The sequence below is a fragment of the Anolis carolinensis genome, chromosome 2 (genome assembly GCF_035594765.1).
Source record: "Anolis carolinensis isolate JA03-04 chromosome 2, rAnoCar3.1.pri, whole genome shotgun sequence".
Taxonomy (NCBI): Eukaryota; Metazoa; Chordata; class Lepidosauria; order Squamata; family Dactyloidae; genus Anolis; species Anolis carolinensis.
In genome coordinates, this window is record NC_085842.1 from 10,008,062 (window position 1) to 10,028,712 (window position 20,651).

General features: G+C 45.7%; 1 protein-coding gene and 1 long non-coding RNA gene across 2 annotated transcripts in view; both read right to left on the minus strand.

Annotated features, from left to right (window-relative positions):
- Positions 1-8,151: 8,151 nt before the first annotated feature.
- Positions 8,152-20,651, minus strand: part of LOC134296973 (zinc finger protein 493-like) — a 47,749-nt gene continuing 35,249 nt past the window's right edge. Inside the window, exon 3 of the mRNA XM_062973193.1 lies at positions 8,152-9,002. Within this exon, the coding sequence (XP_062829263.1) occupies positions 8,158-9,002 (845 nt within the window). The 3' untranslated portion in view covers positions 8,152-8,157. The remainder of the gene's footprint in view (positions 9,003-20,651) is intronic.
- On the minus strand, positions 11,972-20,539 carry LOC134296974 (uncharacterized). The gene is made up of 2 exons (XR_010003737.1): positions 19,691-20,539; positions 11,972-17,843 (listed from the first exon to the last, which is right to left on the minus strand). It is a non-coding gene; the product is annotated as an uncharacterized LOC134296974 (long non-coding RNA).

Genomic DNA, 20,651 nt, shown 5'->3' on the forward strand with positions numbered 1-20,651 from the left:
TTGGGAGAGAGGCATCGATTGATTTGGCCTCATCATGAATAGTAAGCCGACTAGACAAGAGTGGAGACTTGTTGTGGGACTGGGGGGTAGAACAAGCATGACTTCGCAATGGGGAATCTTGAACATCCATACTCGGCCCGATGTCCAAGGGGCGAATTAGTGGGTCTACTAGCACCCTCCTAAGAGTGATGCCCCACTGTTGCAGTTTAGGCCCACACAAATACAATTTATCCCTTAATATTTTATCTTCCAAGCCGATGATAAGACACAGGGAGCGGTTCCAGGATTGGTACTCCCTACAAAGCCAGTCGATAGTCTTAATCTTCACTTCCGACCGGCTTATGGATAAAATTTGAGAGAGAGATATCTGGACCGCTCGCTTAGAAGTCCACCTGCCTCTATTCAATAATGAGTCTGAAACTTCCACTGCAACCTTATTTGTTCGTAAAAGATGTTGAGAATTGCAGGAAGTATCCAAAGGTTGTTCAACCAATTTAGAGGACAGCTCATTATTCGGCTTCTGCAGGGCATTGTTGGTATCCTTCCTATCCATCCTCCCCATGCTCATTCCCCCAGATAAGGCCCCACCCCCCTTTCTAGTTACTCCAAGGCCTGATCCGACGACTACCTTCTCCTCCTTAGGCTTAATTCCCCCACGGCCTTCCAGAGAACTTAATTCCTTATTCATGTTAATGGGCCTGGTTGATATAGTTGTTATAATGTCCGTAGGAGAAGGATTTTTTACAATCAGGGAAATTCCTTTGAAGAGATGGTCAAGTTTCAAGTTCAGTATTTCCAGCTGTTGCAAGACGGTATTGAATGATTTTCCCAGCAGATCACATAGGTTTGCGAGTTCATTCTTCCCTGAAGTTTCCTTCCAACTCATTTCCTGTTACCTTCTCAGAGAACCTTCCTATAGTATACCACTCTACCACTCAATAGCCAATGCTGGGGAAAGCGAGGAGGGCAGTAGGCCAGCGCTGGGAAAAAGGGAGGGGGGCAGTAGGCAAGGAGTCCAGAGGCAGCAACAGGCAGACTGGCTGGAGATGTTTCTGGCCTCTTCTGCAGCACAACAGCAGGCCTCTCAGCCCTGCCAGGACCTTGTGGACTCAGGCTTTATAGATGGTCCTTCCTAGGAAGTGCTGAGTCACACCCAGATGGAAAGGGCCTGGGGCTGCAGTCTACTCACAAGGAGTCCCAGAGGCAGCAACAGGCAGACTGGCTGGAGATGTTTCTGGCCTCTTCTGCAGCACAACAGCAGGCCTCTCAGCCCTGCCAGGACCTTGTGGACTCAGGCTTTATAGATGGTCCTTCCTAGGAAGTGCTGAGTCACACCCAGATGGAAAGGGCCTGGGGCTGCAGTCTACTCACAAGGAGTCCCAGAGGCAGCAACAGGCAGACTGGCTGGAGATGTTTCTGGCCTCTTCTGCAGCACAACAGCAGGCCTCTCAGCCCTGCCAGGACCTTGTGGACTCAGGCTTTATAGATGGTCCTTCCTAGGAAGTGCTGAGTCACACCCAGATGGAAAGGGCCTGGGGCTGCAGTCTACTCACAAGGAGTCCCAGAGGCAGCAACAGGCAGACTGGCTGGAGATGTTTCTGGCCTCTTCTGCAGCACAACAGCAGGCCTCTCAGCCCTGCCAGGACCTTGTGGACTCAGGCTTTATAGATGGTCCTTCCTAGGAAGTGCTGAGTCACACCCAGATGGAAAGGGCCTGGGGCTGCAGTCTACTCACAAGGAGTCCCAGAGGCAGCAACAGGCAGACTGGCTGGAGATGTTTCTGGCCTCTTCTGCAGCACAACAGCAGGCCTCTCAGCCCTGCCAGGACCTTGTGGACTCAGGCTTTATAGATGGTCCTTCCTAGGAAGTGCTGAGTCACACCCAGATGGAAAGGGCCTGGGGCTGCAGTCTACTCACAAGGAGTCCCAGAGGCAGCAACAGGCAGACTGGCTGGAGATGTTTCTGGCCTCTTCTGCAGCACAACAGCAGGCCTCTCAGGTAGGTGACTCCCTCCTTAGAGGAACGGAAGCCATCATTTCCAGACCGGATGGGATGGCTCGAGAAACATGCTGCCTCCCGGGGGCAAAAATACACCATATCACTCAGAGGCTCAGCAGGCTCCTAAAGCCCCATCACCCTCCCCACCTTATGTTGATTCATGTAGGTACCAATGACACCGCTAGGCATACTTTTCAAAAGATCACAAATGATTTTCGAGCTCTGGGAACAAAGCTAAAACTGTATAATGTACATGTGATCTTTTCATCCCTCCTCCCCGTTGTAGGACACGGCTCTACAAGGGCCGGAAAAATAGTACAGGTCAATAACTGGCTCAGAAAATGGTGCCAAGAGGAGCATTTTGGCTTCCTTGACCATGGTCTACTCTTCCAGGAGGATGGCCTATTGGCAAGTGATGGGGTGCATCTCACACAAGCAGGAAAACATCTTTTTGCACACAGACTCACAAACTATATCAGGCGAACTTTAAACTAGATCTACTGGGGGAGGGGAACAACAGCCTGGCGAACACTATATTACCCACGACCACAGGGAACCGCCAAAAGGCTAAACGGAGGGCTGCACAAACACAGCAAGGACCAAGTACGAAGAGCACAATAATCCCAAATAAAAAGCTCAAGGGGAGGTCACAGGGGCTTACATGTCTTTACACCAACGCTCAGAGCATGGGAAATAAGCAAGAGGAACTCCAACTCTTAGCACAGCACCACACATACGATGTCATAGGCATCACTGAAACCTGGTGGGATGACTCCCATCACTGGAATGTAGCCATTGAGGGCTATAACCTCTTTCACAGAAATAGAACAAATGGGAGAGGAGGGGGAGTAGCTTTATATGTCAAAAACAGTTACGTTGCAGAAGAAATGCAAGACTGTAATCCGGGAAACCAGCTAGAAAGCATCTGGATAAGAATCAAGGGAACCGGGACTCAAAAAGATCTTGTCGTGGGTGTCTACTACAGACCTCCAAGTCAGGATGAAGGACTTGATGAAGCCTTCTGTCAACAGCTGACCAAACAGGCACAAAGAAGAGATATAGTAGTCATGGGCGATTTCAATTATCCCGATATCTGCTGGAAAACAAACTCAGCCAAGAGTACAAAGTCCAACAAATTCCTCACTTGCCTTGCAGACAATTTTATGGTCCAGAAGGTAGAAGAGGCAACAAGAGGATCAGCAACTCTTGATCTAATCTTAACAAATGTGGAAGACCTGATCAATACAGTTGAAGTGGTTGGATCCTTAGGGGCAAGTGACCATGTGCTCCTGGAGTTTGCAATACAAAGGAATGCTGAAACTAAGACAAGTCAAACACGCATTCTTGACTTTAAGAGAGCTGACTTCCAAAAAATGAAGGAATTACTGAGCGGCATTCCATGGACACCAATATTAAAAAACAAGGGAGTTAAGGATGGATGGGAGTTTTTCAAAAGTGAAATACTCGAGGCGCAAATGCAAACAGTGCCAACAAAGAAGAAAAATAAGACAAGTGCAAAGAAGCCAGAATGGATGTCCAAAGAACTTCTAACTGAGCTAAAGCTCAAAAGTGACATGCACAAGAAGTGGAAAAGAGGAGAAATCACCTAAGAAGAATTCAAACGTATAGCCAACACCTGTAGGGAAAAGGTTCGCAAGGCTAAAGCACAAAATGAGCTCAGGCTTGCAAGGGACATAAAAAACAACAAAAAAGGCTTTTTTGCTTACGTTGGTAGAAAAAGGAAGAAAAAGGAGGCGATAGGGCCTCTGCAAGGAGAAAATGGGGTGATGGCGACAGGGGACAGGGAAAAGGCAGAACTGCTCAATGCCTTCTTTGCCTCGGTCTTCTCACAAAAAGAAAGCCATCTTCTACCTCAGCAACATGGAATGGACGAAGGATTGGGGGAAATCCAACCCCAAATAGGGAAACAAGTTGTCCAGGAACACCTGGCCTCTCTAAACGAATTCAAGTCCCCAGGGCCAGATCAGCTACATCCAAGAGTATTGAAGGAATTAGCGGAAGTTATTTCAGAACCACTAGCAATTATCTTCGAGAGTTCTTGGAGAACGGGAGAAGTCCCAGCAGATTGGAGGAGGGCGAATGTGGTCCCTATCTTCAAGAAGGGAAAAAAGAACGACCCAAACAATTACCGCCCGGTCAGCCTCACATCGATACCAGGCAAGATTCTGGAAAAGATCATCAAGGAAGTGGTCTGCGAACACTTAGAAACAAATGCGGTCATTGCTAATAGTCAACACGGATTTACCAAAAACAAGTCATGCCAGACTAATCTGATCTCTTTTTTCGATAGAGTTACGAGTTGGGTCGATACAGGGAATGCTGTGGATGTAGCCTACCTGGATTTCAGTAAGGCCTTCGACAAAGTCCCCCACGACCTTCTGGCAAACAAACTAGTAAAATGTGGGCTAGACAAAACTACGGTTAGGTGGATCTGCAATTGGCTAAGCGAACGAACCCAAAGGGTGCTCACTAATGCGTCATCTTCATCATGGAAAGAAGTGACAAGTGGAGTGCCGCAGGGCTCCGTCCTGGGCCCGGTTCTGTTCAACATCTTTATTAACGACTTAGACGAAGGGTTAGAAGGCACGATCATCAAGTTTGCAGATGACACAAAACTGGGAGGGATAGCTAACACTCCAGAAGACAGGAGCAGAATTCAAAACGATCTTGACAGACTAGAGAGATGGGCCGAAACTAACAAAATGAAGTTCAACAGGGACAAATGCAAGATACTTCATTTCGGCAGAAAAAATGGAAATCAAAGATACAGAATGGGGGACGCCTGGCTTGACAGCAGTGTGTGCGAAAAAGACCTTGGAGTCCTCGTGGACAACAAGTTAAACATGAGCCAACAATCTGATGCAGCAGCTTAAAAAGCCAACGGGATTCTGGCCTGCATCAATAGGGGAATATCGTCTAGATCCAGGGAAGTCCTGCTCCCCCTTATTCTATTCTGCCTTGGTCAGACCACACCTGGAATACTGTGTCCAGTTCTGGGCACCACAGTTGAAGGGAGATGTTGACAAGCTGGAAAGCGTCCAGAGGAGGGCGACTAAAATGATTAAGGGTCTGGAGAACAAGCCCTATGAGGAGCGGCTTAAAGAGCTGGGCATGTTTAGCCTGCAGAAGAGAAGGCTGAGAGGAGACATGATAGCTATGTACAAATACGTGAAGGGAAGTCATAGGGAGGAGGGAGCAAGCTTGTTTTCTGCTGCCCTGCAGACTAGGACGCGGAACAATGGCTTCAAACTACAGGAAAGGAGATTCCACCTGAACATCAGGAAGAACTTCCTCACTGTGAGGGCTGTTCGACAGTGGAACTCTCTCCCCCGGGCTGTGGTGGAGGCTCCTTCCTTGGAGGCTTTTAAGCAGAGGCTGGATGGCCATCTGTCGGGGGTGCTTTGAATGTGATTTCCTGCTTCTTGGCAGGGGGTTGGACTGGATGGCCCATGAGGTCTCTTCCAACTCTACTATTCTATGATTCTATGATTCTATGAAGGAAGGGGAAGAGAAAAGAAGGCAAAGGAAGGGAAGGGAAGGAAGGAAGGGGAAGAGAAAAGAAGGCAAAGAGAAATATGGGAAGAGAAGAGAAAAAGGAAGGAAGGGCAAGAGAAAAGAAGGCAAAGGAAGAGAAGGGAAGGAAGGAAGGGGAAGAGAAAATAAGGCAAAGGAAAAGATGGGAAGAGAAGAGAAAAAGGAAGGAAGGGCAAGAGAAAAGAAGACAAAGGAAGGGAAGGGAAGGAAGGAAGGGGAAGAGAAAAGAAGACAAAGGAAGGGAAGGAAGGAAGGGGAAGAGAAAATAAGGCAAAGGAAAAGATGGGAAGAGAAGAGAAAAAGGAAGGAAGGACAAGAGAAAAGAAGACAAAGGAAGGGAAGGAAGGAAGGGGAAGAGAAAATAAGGCAAAGGAAAAGATGGGAAGAGAAGAGAAAAAGGAAGGAAGGACAAGACAAAAGAAGACAAAGGAAGAGAAGGGAAGGAAGGAAGGGGAAGAGAAAATGAGGCAAATGAAAATATGGGAAGAGAAGAGAAAAAGGAAGGAAGGACAAGACAAAAGAAGACAAAGGAAGAGAAGGGAAGGAAGGAAGGGGAAGAGAAAATGAGGCAAATGAAAATATGGGAAGAGAAGAGAAAAAGGAAGGAAGGACAAGACAAAAGAAGACAAAGGAAGAGAAGGGAAAGAAGGAAGGGGAAGAGAAAAGACAAAAGGAAGGGAAGGGAAGGAAGGAAGGGCAAGAGAAAATAAGGCAAAGGAAAATATGGGAAGAGAAGAGAAAAAGGAAGGGAGGACAAGAGAAAAGAAGGCAGAGGAAGGGAAGGGAAGGAAGGAAGGGGAAGAGAAAATAAGGCAAAGGAAAATATGGGAAGAGAAGAGAAAAAGGAAGGAAGGGCAAGAGAAAAGAAGGGAAGGGAAGGGAAGGGAAGGAAGGAAGGAAGGGCAAGGGAAAGAGGGCAAAGGGATGGAAGGGAAGAGAAAAGGGGAAGTAAAGAATGGCAAGAGAAAATAATAATGATGATGACGATGATGATGAATCTTTATTTATATCCTGCTTTTCTCCCTCACTGGACCCAAAGCGGCTTACAACATATTAAACTCACATAAACAACAATCAGAGTACATCAATAATATAACCATAATAGGATAAACAGATTAATAAAAACAATTACAGTATGCATTCAAGTTCTTGAGGCATCAAATGAGACATATATTGTACTCTACTCCAGTCCATAACATATGATGGGCAAAGGAAAGGAAGGGAAGAGAAAGAAAAAGCAAGGAAAGAAGGCAAGAGAAAAGAAGGCAAAGGAAGGGAAGGGAAGAGAAAGAAAAAGGAAGGAAGACAAGAGAAAAGGCAAAGGGAAGGAAGGGAAGAGAAAAGGAAGGAAGGGCAAGAGAAAAGTAGACAAAGGAAGGGAAGGAAGGGAAGAGAAAAGGAAGGGCAAGAGAAAAGAAGGAAAAGGAAATGAAGTGAAGGGAAGAAAAAAGGAAAGAAGGGCAAGAGAAAAGGCAAAGGGAAGGAAGGGAAGAGAAAAGGAAGGAAGGGCAAGAGAAAAGTAGACAAAGGAAGGGAAGGAAGGGAAGAGAAAAGGAAGGGCAAGAGAAAAGAAGGAAAAGGAAATGAAGTGAAGGGAAGAAAAAAGGAAAGAAGGGCAAGGGAAAAGGCAAAGGGGAGAAAAGGGAGGGAAGAGAAAAAGGATGGAAGAGGAAGAGAAAAGGCAGCAAAGGGCAGGATGGGAAGGGAAGAGAAAAAGGAAGGAATGAAGGGCAAGAGAAAAGAAGGCAAAGGAAGGGACAAGAAGACAAGGATAGAAGGAAAGAAGGAAGAAAAGGGAAGGAAGGGCAAGAGAAAAGAAAGCAAAGGAAGGGAAGCTTAGAAGGCAGACCGTATTTTAGTTCTTGCGAACCACTGGTAGTCCGTGGACCACTGGTTGAGAGCCACTGTCTTAAAGGGAAGGGGCTAACTCTGGATCCCTCCCATAACGGCCATTTACAATATTCAAGCTGACCAGTCCTGACTAAAGAGGAAAACAGAGGATGTTTCTGTAGGGAAACAACGTTCAAAACTGGACATTTAAACCAAGGTGGAAATGGAGCTGGAAACTAAGACCAGAAGAACAAGTGATGGAATCACTTATGGTTTATTTCTTTTCAGACGAGGTGACAAGACTTAACTTAATATTTAACTCTCTGAATGTCAGGATGCAAAAAGATCAGCATTCTCCAAGCTGTTCTTTTCACACCTGACTACAACAAATCGGATAAATTTGGCTGGGAAGGCTGGTTTATGACAGGGTCTGGTCTTCAAACGTGGGAAAGGACAAAAGGAAAGGGAGGTGTGAATGGAGAAGAAGAGACGTGAAGGGTCCCCGGGTGTTTTGGCCTACAACTCCCAGAAATCCCAGCCAGTTTACCAGCTGTTAGGCTTTATGGAAGTTGAAGGCCAAAACATCTAGGGACCCACAGGTTGAGAACCACTGCTCTGAAGGATTGTCACACAGAGCTTTCTTTCTGCTGCTCCAGAGAACAGACCTCCAACTTACAGGTTCAAATGACAAGAACGGGGACTTCACCAAATCTGATGCAGAACTTCTCAAAGGGTCCTGTTTGAAATCAGACATTTACCCACAATGGCTGTTTTTTAGCCAGTATGTATTCTCTGGTGCCGGTCAAGGGATGAACTCTGAGTAAAACATTTTCCACATTCATGGCATTTATATGGCTTCTCTCCTGTGTGGCTTCTTTTGTGTTTCACCAAGTCTGAACTGGCAGTAAAACATTTCCCACACTCCTGGCATTGGTATGGCTTCTCTCCTGTGTGGAGTCTTTTGTGTTTCACCAAGTCTGAACTGGCAGTAAAACATTTCCCACACTCCTGGCATTTGTATGGCTTCTCTCCTGTGTGGAGTCTTTTGTGGCTCGCCAAGTTTGAGCTGAAAGCAAAACATTTCCCACACTCTTGGCACTGGTATGGCTTCTCTCCTGTGTGGAGTCTTTTGTGCCTCACCAAGGCTGAACTGAAAGCAAAACATTTCCCACACTCCTGGCATTTGTATGGCTTCTCCCTGGTGTGGACTCTTTTGTGCCTCACCAAGGCTGAACTGAAAGCAAAACATTTCCCACACTCCTGGCATTTGTATGGCTTCTCTCCTGTGTGGAGTCTTTTGTGGCTCGCCAAGTTTGAGCTGAAAGCAAAACATTTCCCACACTCTTGGCACTGGTATGGCTTCTCTCCTGTGTGGAGTCTTTTGTGCCTCACCAAGGCTGAACTGAAAGCAAAACATTTCCCACACTCCTGGCATTTGTATGGCTTCTCCCTGGTGTGGACTCTTTTGTGCCTCACCAAGGCTGAACTGAAAGCAAAACATTTCCCACACTCCTGGCATTTGTATGGCTTCTCCCTGGTGTGGACTCTTTTGTGGCTCAACAAGGCTGAACTTTCAGCAAAACATTTCCCACACTCCTGACATTGGTGTGGCTTCTCTCCTGTGTGGAGTCTTTTGAGCCTCACCAAGGCTGAACTGGAAGCAAAACACTTCCCACACTCTTGGCATCTGTATTGTTCCTGACCTGTGTGAAATTTCTTGTGTTTCACCACACATTTTGCAGATACTTTCCCTTTAAGATGGCTTTTCCCAACATCGAGTGTCTTGTGAAGCACAAGTGCCATATTTTGGGTAAAACACTGCCCACATACATTGCATTTGTCGGGCCTTTCTCTGGCAGAACTTCCATCTTCTCTGTGGGCTTGCTGGTCTCGACGAAAGGCCCAGTTGTGTCCCAAATGCTTCCTGTACTTGGTGCATACATGGCTCTTCTCCCCGTTATCTACTGTGAAGAAGAACATAAACAATCGTTCCTCAGTGTGAGTGATAAGGAAGTGGGATAAGAAGTGGATTGAAATGATCCTCAAAACAACACAGACATGGAGGAAAAGAAGATATACACGTTGTCCTTTCCCCTCCCCTTGTTCAGTGAAGATGGACCCTGGTTGTCTGCCTGGAGCCTCTAAGAGAGAGATGAGTAGCATACGCTCCTGAGGCTCCCTGTTGCTCAGCCCAGCCCGGTTTTTTATTCCGCCTCCTTCTCTCTGGGGAATGGATGCCTTTTCCCTTCACATCCAAATGCTTGCCTTTTTCTCTAGCTTTAGACTTTACCAACTACCACCCATTTCACCATCCTTCCCTCCTTTTTCTTTCTCTCCCCCAATCCCAGTTCTCTCTTCCCATGCTCCCTTAAGGTTGGATTTTTCCGCTCCAACGTAGAAGATCCCATACCTAATTTCAGAGTAGAGCAGAGTATCGATGATCCAACATAAACTGGCTGGCAGAACATTGGATAAGTGAAAATGTTGGATAACAAGGAGGGATTAAGGAAAAGCCTATCAAAGGTCAAATTGCATTATGATTTTACAAATTAAGCACCAAAGATCATGTTCTACAACAAATTGACAGGAAAAGCAGTTCAATACATGGTAACATTATGGAGAAATCACTGTATTTACAAATTTAGCACCAAAACATAGCAATGTATTGAAAGCAGTGACTACAAAAATATTTACTACTAAAAAATTGACTATAAATATAGAATTGCATAAAACAACACTGTTGGAAGTTAAATCCATAAAAGGTTCAGTCTTGTCAAGATTTTTTAAAATCTGTGACCCTTGCCTGCTTTTCCAGCGATTGCCATTTCTCCGCTGCCAAGTCTCGCCATCTTTGCGAGATCAACTTATTCCATTTCTTCTATCCTTGCCGAGAATAGCTTCCTGCAATAGTTCCTTTTGAGCTCTTCCAAAACGCCCTGATCCATCGGTTGGCATATGACGGTTACATTCGGTGGCAGAAACATCGCCTTCATGTCCCCCTCTTGAAGCTCCTCTGCATCAGGGTGCGTCGGGGCATTGTCTAGCAACAAAACCGCTTTCCTGGGCAGGTAAATTTCCTTCAAAAATTCCTCCGTGGAAGGAACAAATTCCTTAGGGCTGGGCTGTAGCACAACTGGTAAATCAACAGCAGTAATAAGATCCACCAACCGAAAGGTGGCCAGTTTGAAGCCCGGTCGGGGGTGAGCGCTCGACCTCCAACCCAGCTCACTGTTTACCTAAGCAGTTCGAAAACAGTTTACAAGCTGTAAATAGAGAAATGAGGTAACGCAAATTGTGGGGGAGGTATTTTAAAACACCATAAAGAACAAGACCAGAAATGCGGTGACCAAGAGGAAGGTGGAAGGAGGAAGTTCTGATGGCTCTTTGTCACAGAGAATGAAGCAACAGCACCCGTGTCCGAATCTGAGCAGAACATCAGCCTCCAAGGCACCAAAAACCTGGACTTCAAGACTACGCACCTCCTTCTGTTTGTCTTATTCTGTTCTGTCCTGTCTCCAAACAGCATTGAATGGTTGCCGTGTATGTGTATTGTGATCCGCCCTGAGTCCCCTTGGGGAGATAGGATGGAATATAGTTATAATAATAATAATAGTCTTTTGAACATTTCACTGGTCATCAACAAACCTTTTTGATTGTAGTATTTAACAGGAAGAGCATTTTTTGAAACTGTTTTAAAGGCTCTTGGATTTTTGGGCTTCCCAATCATTGCGAGGTCCATTTTGTGGTTTGCTGTAGCACTGCTGCATGCTAACATTGTCAGCCTTTCTTTGCTGTGCTTTTAGCCAGGGGCTGCTGCTTCAGTTCTGGCTGCAAGACTCCTGCTCGGTAAAATTTTGCAATTGAGGCTGGTCTCGTCACAATCAAACATCTGATCACCCGTTAGGCTTTCAGTTTCAACAAAGTCTTGAATTTTTTTCCCCTTGAATTTCTTTCTTGAATGCCTCTATTTCTTGAAAATTTGATGACAGCTTCTCACCACAAACACTTAACTGATGGATTCCATAACGTTTCTTCCACCTGTCGAGCCAATGCTTGCTGTAAAATCTGATTCCCCTTCATTAAATTCTTTTTGAAAACGCAATACCTTTTGCTGTAAAATAGGCCCTGAAATACACACACCTTTGTCTCTCAGCTGCGTAAACCAAACATACAAAGCTTCAATAACTTTTTCATAGTCACATTTTTCATTGTTTTCCTCTCTTTCAGCACACCATCGGTAACTTTGGAGAACACCATTTTTCTATCTGCAATCGATTCCATTTCCATTCTCCTACTGCTACCCGTTCGACACCATAGTTGTTGGCTACCTTCTGCCTTGTCTCTCCTTTGTCCAGGTTTCTGCTCCATGGATCCAACGACCTTCTTTCTCTTTGTCGCCATACTCACGCAGAAGAAAGCACATGCACAGATCAGTGGCCCTCCTGGCAGGTGTCTGGTGCACAGAGAGACCCACTGTATGTTGCTGCCGAGAGAAACAGCCGTGGATCCCGGTGGGAGACAGACTGCGCCGGATGATACATGTCACGCTTACTTCAAACGACCAGCATGAACACAGACCAAAGGTAGCTGTTATCAAAACCAATCTTTATTGAAGAACACACGACTTTGGAAAAGTCGAGAATGACATAATGTTTACACACAATCATTTTTATCACCTTTGCTACAACGTCACACCACACGTAAATATCATCACCAAACCCCACCCCACATATCACATTACTACCACTACAACACCAACTATTCATTAAAGCTGTTTTGATTCTCACTCCAAAAGTTCCCATGCTCCGGTGCCAGGTGTCTGCATGAGCTATCGAGGAGTGCTTGTTGTTATGGCTCCAATTCCAGAGCTTGCAGACTCAGCTCTGGGAATTGGCCCCATGACAATACAGATACACTTCTCCCATCAACTGCCAAATGGGACTCTTACACTTTATGGAAGTTGGCTGTAAATATGAGTTCCAAAGGGATAGATTTGCCTGACAAAGCTGTGAACGTGCAAAACCGTGACAGTAAAGAAAAGGTGGAGAACAATGATGAAGGCAGAAAAGGGAACAAAAAAGGGATGTCTGTAGGACTTGGCCAGATAGAGTGGCATCCACGTAACATCCCACGTGAGAGAGAAGAGACGGCCTCCACACCATCCCAGTTTGGGAGGAAGGACAAGACTGGACCAGAGGAAAGAGCTGCTGATCCATCTGTTGTGATTCAACCCCACGCTGCTCAAGTCTGCAGTCCCCAATGAGAAACAGGGAGCTAGTTTCAGAACAGGCTGGGGGAATCCCTCCCCCTTGTCTCCTGATTGACAGTTGGGATGTATCTATTTGTTCTTTCTCTGTTTCTTTCTCTCTTTCTCTCATTCTGATTAGTTTTGTAGAATAGTGCAAGATTTCTGACTTTTATATCTCCGTGTGTGCTGTGTGCATTGAGACCTCTCTCTGCTTGTGTCTCAGGAGAGATGTAGGGCTTGGAATTTTTCCCTCCCTTTTAAATCCGAGAAGAGATGGAAACAGAGAGTAGCTCAGACCCAGTCATTGACTATTAAGAAATGTAGTTAGTGTTTTTTGTAAACACTGGGCTGTATGGCCATGTTTTCTGGGCTGTATGGCTATGTTTCAGAAGTATTCTCTCCTGATGTTTGCCTGCATCTATGGCAGGCATCCTCAGAGGTTGTCAGGTATATGGGAAAAACAGATCTATAAACCTCACTAGCCTAGTTTCCAATATACCTCCCACCTCTCAGGATACCTGCCATAAATACGGGCGAAACGTTAGGAGAGAGGGGGAACCAGGAAGACAGTTCCATCTTGTCTACTGTGCCATCAGTTGGAGGCCCAACTGATGCTCTGGGGCCCTCCCCCTAGTAACATGCTATGCTAATAATATAATATTTATTACATATATATAGTGTATATAATGTACAATATAAAATACAGTAATATATAATATATTTGAGAGAGGGAGAATATGCTTTGACTCCAGTTATGGTAATCTTCCCACTTGAGTCTGAATTGGCACTAATGTTATATTATTATTGTTGTTGTTGTTGTTGCTCTTATGTCACATATTTCTGACATAAGCCCTGCCTTGCAGACCCTCAGTGACTGTGATGATTTAGGATAATACTGCCTTTTGAAACAGAAATCCCCATCAGTGAGGGAGCCTTACCAAGAGAGTCCACAATCCCATTCATCTCCTCCATGACCTGCTTGTGCAAGGCTTTCTGGTCCGGATTCAGGAGAACCCACTCCTCCAGGGAGAAATCCACAGCCACGTCCTCAAAGGCGATTGGGCCCTGGCGGAAGAAGAAAAGATTCCCTTCTCACATGGGAGGGATCAAGAAAAAGAATAACAAGAAATTCTTTAAAGTAGATTTACATTCCTGTTGGTTGTTTGAAAGGGAAAGGGCCAAGGCCTACATGCCACAGTTGTAAGCTTTCTAGAGATGACGGGTTGGTCAGTCAGAACCATTTCTCAATTGATACGTAGAATCAGAAATGGAATCTGAGCATGTTCCAGCCTTTATTGTGGTGCCCAGAACTGGACACAGTGTTGTTCCAGGTGAGGTCTCCCCAAAGCAGAAAGAAGGACACAATATTCCTTAGGATGGAGCCCAAAATCCCATAGTCCTTTCAGCTGCTGCATCACATTGTTGGCTCATGTTCCACTTGTAGTCCTCTAACACTCCAAGATCCCATCATATGAATGCCTGTCAAGCCAGGTGTCGCCCACCCTGTACCTGTGCATGGCATTTCTCTCCTGCCTAAGTGTACTACTCTACATATATTCTTGTTGACATTAAGTGGGTTAGTTTTGGCCCAGCTCTCCACCATGTTAAGGCCAGAATTTTGAATTCTGATCCTATCTTCTAGACTGTCAGCTATCCCTGCTAATTTGGTGTCATCTGAAAACCTGATACGCATGTTGAGCAGTACTGGGCCCAGGACAGAACCCTGCGACACTCCACCCTTTGTCGCTCAAACCATTACAAATCCTCCGAACAGGAGTATTATCCAGCCCACTTTTTACTAGTTGTTTGTGAAACCATGGGAGGCCTTTCCAGAGGTCTCACTGAAAGCAAGATGTGCTACATCCACTGCATTTCCTTCCTCTACCAAGCTTGTAGCTCTACTGAAAAGTACATTAGTCTGGCATGACTTGTTTTGGAGAAACTCATCTTGTCCTTCAGTGATTACAGCACTTTTCCCAAGTGATTCCAGATGGCCTTCTTCATGATCTGCTCCAACATTTTTCCTGTTATTTAGGTCAAGATAACGGGTGACTTCAATGCAAGGGTAGGATCTAGTTGAATAAATGTGTTGAGAGAAGAGGGCCTGGAGGAAGATCCCTTCAACTCTCTCCTGACACCAGAAGCTCGACACTCTAAGGACCAAGCGTGAAATGAAGCCGGAAAGTGCCTGACCAAAATGGCCACGCAGCTCAACCTGTCTCGGCTAAATGGACTTACTCAGTTTCCTGACTCTGGAGAATATACATTGGTCTCACCAAGGGGCTCTAGTGTCATAGACTATCTTCTGACTTCATCCTCCATAGCTAGTGACATTGATTCATTTGCTATAGACAATTCCTTGCTTAGTGATCATCTATCTCCCACTTCTCCTGGTTTTGGAGAGAAGCAGCACTTCCCCACCTGGACAAGCCTACCCACAATACACCAGGCTGAAGCGGAACGTTAAGACAAAAGGGGTGTGCCTGGATATCTTGAACTCTTAGGAAGTGTTGTCCATAGAAACTATGATCATTGAAATCCCAGATTTCGAGGAGGCATCACCGGGTTTGAATCCCTTATAAAACCTATCTTTTAAAAACTATACGATTGGCAAAGAATGCCAAGGCAACCCAGGGTCAGATCCAAAAATTGGTTCGATAAAGAGTGCATAATAGCAAACAAACAGATCCGCTCCCTCTATAACTATTATCGATCCACATCAAACGATCTCCTCCTTATAAACATTCGGGAGTCTAAACAGCTGCTCCAACTGCTTATGGGACAAGTCAAGATAACTGGATGGTCATTGTTAGGGGACCTCTTTTTGGTCCATTCTTGGAGACAGAGACAACTTTTGCCTCCTCCAGCCTGCTGGGACTTCTCCTGTTCCCAAAAATGAACAAAGAGGATTGACAGTGGTTCTGGGATTACTGCTGTTAGTTCAATACCCTTGGCTGTAGTTCACCTGGCCCTGGAGACTGGGATTCCTGGACCACTTCTTTACCCATTTTGGGTTGCATTTCCCCAGTTGCTCCATCTTGCTCAGGTAGAATACCCATTTCCTTTTGGGAGATCATGTTCTAACTCTTGCCTATCCCCGGTTAGCATTCCACCACCTTCTCCAGGCACAGACCCTACTCTTGGCACATTTTTTCATCTGACCTCATTTTCTGAGTTAGACTTTTTCCCTACTTATGCTGATTACTTGTTTACATTCCTTGGTGATCCCCCCCCCCTTTCCATTTCCATGCCCTTTTCAATCATAGCTCCGTTGAAATTTCTTTGAACATCGATTCTGGTTTCTTTAGTTCTCTCTTCATTTTTTCCCTCCTTGTTGGCACGGTTTGCAATTGTACCTTCTGTATTTCACTTCTAAGGAAACGCATTCCATCTTGTCTGTTTCAACAGATATTTGGCCATTAATCCTGGAACCAAAGGCACCCCAGCAGGCCCAGTCCTCCTCTCCCAGGAATCCTTCTGCTTACCTGACTCAGTCCCACTCCATCGCAAAGGGGGAGAAACGGCTGAGGATTTGGCAACAGCATCATTCCAGACCCTGGAGAGAAAGCAAGGGGTGGAAAGCTGGTCACAGAAACAGGCCTCAGAGGTGACAATTGCAGTCCTATAAAGAAACCGATGAGTTAGGGTTTAGGACTTTATCTCGCAAGCAGTGCTGTGAGGATGTTCGAATGAAACTAGTATTGGGCTTGGTGGTTCAACTGACTAAAGTGATTCTTTGTCGTCTGTTTGTCTTCCAGCTCAGTTTCAGGGCTCGGCTCAGCTTAGGGTCCCACCTGGGAAGACACTGAAGGCTGCGTTTTCAGTCCTATTGCAAGAAAGAAAACTGCAAATCAAACTGAAGTTACACCTCTAGCAACTGAATGTGTACATATAACAATAACAATAATAATGATAATAATAATAATAATTTTATTTCTTACTCGCCTCTCCTTGCAGTTCGAGGGAGGTTACAACATAATTTTAAAAACACAAACATTGTCAAAATTCAACAAAGATATATATATAACTATAAAAGATCTACATTAAAACTGCCTTTCTATAAAATACATATTAAGTCCATAAAACATCACACAAAGGACATGAGTTTAAGATATATACCCATCTCAAGGCCAAATGATACTTCACCTTCTGAAGCTCAAACCGTGGGTGTACAATCATCCCCCCAAAGCGGGATTTCCACTGGCACAAACCCCCAAAACTCCCAGAAGAGTTCCTTCTCACCCTGCAAGGCGGCAGCCCCGTCTCCTTCCCGCTTCAGCTCCTTCTGCCTGAGACTCTGGGTGGTGTCTGGTGGAGATTCCTCTGGTGCAGGGACTTCCATGGAGTTATTATTATGGGCCTGGAAGAGCACAGAGCATTCCAGAAGGAGTTTGGGAAAAGTTCAGAAATATCACAGACCTCTAGACCTTTTTGGAAAGAATAACTCTGAGATGGCAACCTAGTTTGGAACCAATGCCCCCCTCCCCCTCCCATCATTGTCTATGTTCTATCTTGAGCAGAGCATCAACCAAGCTGAGGGTAGAGATGGAGGGGCAGAGCAGGTGGGGAGAGAGGTCGAGGGAGCAGGGCCTTGCTTATCCCCCACATCGGTCCCATCTTGGAAGAAAGGCAGGGTGTACGTTTAACCTGTCCATCAGTCCCCAGGTTAGTGAAACCCAGAGGGAATGCTCACACCTGTCCTTCCTGCTCCTTGTCCTCGGCCCGACTCAGGAGGAAGCCTTCCGCCAGGGCCACCGCCTGGGAACAGGTCTCTGCCCCACACTCTCGGACCCAGCTCCCCATCTCTGGGGGCAGGATGCTCAGGAACTGCTCCAGGGTCACCAGGTCCAGCACCTCGGCCTTGTTGTGCTGCTCTGGCTTCAGCCACTGGCGGCACAGATCGTGGAGACGACTGCAAACCCCTCTGGGTCCTTCACCCTCTTGGTAGGAGGACTGCCTGAAGCGCTGGCGCTGTGTGTCCGATCTGTCAAGGTCCACACTCAGGGACTCATGTCTGGTTCTTTCCCAGGATTCCCCACTGCCCCCAGGTCCTGCTTCAGGCCCACGTGAGTTGGGTCTCTCCATGTTGGAACCACTCTGGTGAAGAACCCAACCGTATCCAAGATGCTTTTCCTCCTATTCTTTCTTTCAAGGGAAAGAAATCCCTCCACAGGCTCTACTCCGAAATTCTCAGCCAAAAATCACATTTCCTCTGTGAAAGAAAGGCAGAAAGGTTGTGGGACCAGGCTTTTGAGCAATAGTAGCAGCAGAAATGACAACTATATGATCCAAGGTATAATGACAGACCGCGTTTGGACTTGAAATGTATATTTATAAAGGTTTGAATGTAATTTAATTTAAATGGAATTTTGAAATGTGATTGTAGTTGTTTGATATATGTGTTTCATATTGTAAGCAGAACCAACTGCTACAGACAAAAAACAAGCCAGCTGGGAAGCTGCATCAATTTCCTCTGAAAGATTTTACAATTGATGAAGAAATTAAAAAACCTATGATTCAGTGGGTGAAAAGTCTAGGCTGAGCAATAAGTCCACGAGAATGGGAAGAGCTCTGGTAAAAATGACTAAAATTTACAAGGAGTCACACAATTAAATAAAATTTCAACAAAATGATACATAGATGGTACATAACTCCAGAAAAACTCTCAAATACACACACACACATGATATGTTGGGACTTGCCCAAATTCTAACGAATTCTGAATAAAAATCCACAGAGACATGGAAACTATTCTAGAGTACAAAATCCCATTAAAACCATAACTTTTTCTACTGGGAAACATCAAGAAAGACTCTTTCTTTATATGACAACAGAAGCAAGAACTGAATACGCAAAACTATGGAAACAACAAGACATGCCAACACCAGAAAACTGGATGACAAAAGGTTTTGAAATGGCCAAATAGGACAAACTAACTTTAGCTGTACAACAAACAAATACACAGAAACTTCCAAGAAGAATGGAAGCCATTCATTGAATTCACAAAGCAAAGGAAGATGGCCACAGCAGGATCTGTTGACTAAAATATTATTAATAGTATACAGTTACATTTTGTACTATTTCTGAACTCTTTATTCAAGAGACTTTGAATAATTGACCTATCAGCACTCTTTGATTAGAACACAAAAGGTTGCGAGCCTTGTTAATTAGGTATTTTAGAGCGACAACATATATATTAATACATATTTGTGTAGTGTTTAAATAAAAGAAGATAACAATGCAACATAGTGAATTCTTACCCACACAATCCTAATTTACTAACTAATGGAATTGATATTTTAGATCTATATGGCAGTCGTTATGATATGAAATACATGCAAAGAACTGGAAAAGAAGGCGCGAAGGAGAGTGGATAGCGTGGGAAGGCAAAGTCCTGAGGACAAGAGTGCATTCGTTTCTGTCACAGAGGACATTTGGATCTTCCAAAACTTTAGACACTGTCTATAATACTAGGGCTTGGGTTAAAGAGATCGATGTAAAAGCTATAACAAAGACAAGGCTTCTCTTCCCCCCTCCACCCCCTTCCTTTTCCTCATGATACAGAAGACATTGATATAGTTCTTTTAAAAAATATAGACACCCCTTGTTATACAGCAGACGCATAATATTCAATATTCAAAACAATTCTACAATACATTTTTGCATCCACTGTTATTTTCACCCATATATATATATATATATTATGCCATACCACCGTGTGTCCCCTGTCCCCCCCAAGCAATTTCTTTGATACCTCATCTGTCCCAAATTTCGTTTCCTCTTGTGGAGGTCATTCTCCATCCCTCCATCTCAGGCCAGGAAGGAAGGAGTGAGAGATGGAGGCGGGACACACAAATAAAGTTGTTGCTGAGGTGTTCCTGCGAGTATCTTTGTAGATCTTAGGAAACTATTTCTTGATTTAAGGCATTGACATGCTGGCTGATATCCAAACAGGGGATGGGCCAGAGATGTCACTGCCTTGGTCCTTTCATTACAGGCTGCTACTTCCCCACAGATGTCAGATGGTGCCATAATAATCATAATAATCATAATAAATACCATTTCATTTCTAGACTGCCCTCTCTCCCCAGAGGGACTCAACAGTATCATTTCTCCAGTGGTGTGGGGCGCAGACATCCTGTGACGGTGCGGCATGTCTCATGAAGAGCCACGTCCACTGTTTGAACGTGGTGAGATGTCTTCCCCACTGGGCCTGTGAATTCAGCAGCAGAGGAGCCAAGCGCCTGTCTTTCCAGGGCCTGGTTGGGATCCCCAGGTTGTGCCAGTCAGCTTTTGTACCATGTGATTTCTACCACCCACTTTTGGCTTGAGAGTCAAGCAGGGCTTCTTGTTGATTGCTGTCTTGTATATTGTTCCTGTTTTGTATGGGATCTTTCTGTGAGCCACGCCGAGTCCCCTCTGGGGGAGATGGTGGCAGGATACAAATCTTGTTGTTGTTGTTGTTGTTGTTGTTGTCCCTTTGTCTGCATGTCCCTCTGTTGTGAATGTCCATGCCAGCTGATCCCTGGGGGCCCCTCCCTTTCCGAGCGCCCTTCCTTCCTTCCTTCCTTCCTTCTCTTGGTCTGTTGACCTCCCTTCCCCAGTCCCTTGCTCTCTCTCTCTCTCTCTCTCTCTCTCTCTCCGCAGTCTTGAGGTGGAGGTGAAGGTGAGGCCTGCGGGGCCTGAGGGGAGGCCTTCTGGGAGTTGGAGTCCAAAACCCCGCCCCGGAGGGAGGCCCGGAGCTTGCCCAGGCCTGGCTGAGAGAGAGAGAGAGAGAGAGAGAGAGAGAGAGAGAGAGAGAGAGCGGTGGTGGCCTGTGTTCCCAGGGAGAGAACGAGAGAGGAAGGCCCGCCTGGGAGTGGGCCAGGCCCGGGCCCTCCTCGGCCTCCCCTCCCTCCCTCCCTCCCTCCCTCCCTCCCTCCCTTGGGCCTTGGCTCCTCTTGGGCCCTCGGGAGGAGGCCTGGCAACGAGACTCACCAGGACTGACGAGGCGGAGGACGAGGCCGCAGGCTCGGGCTCG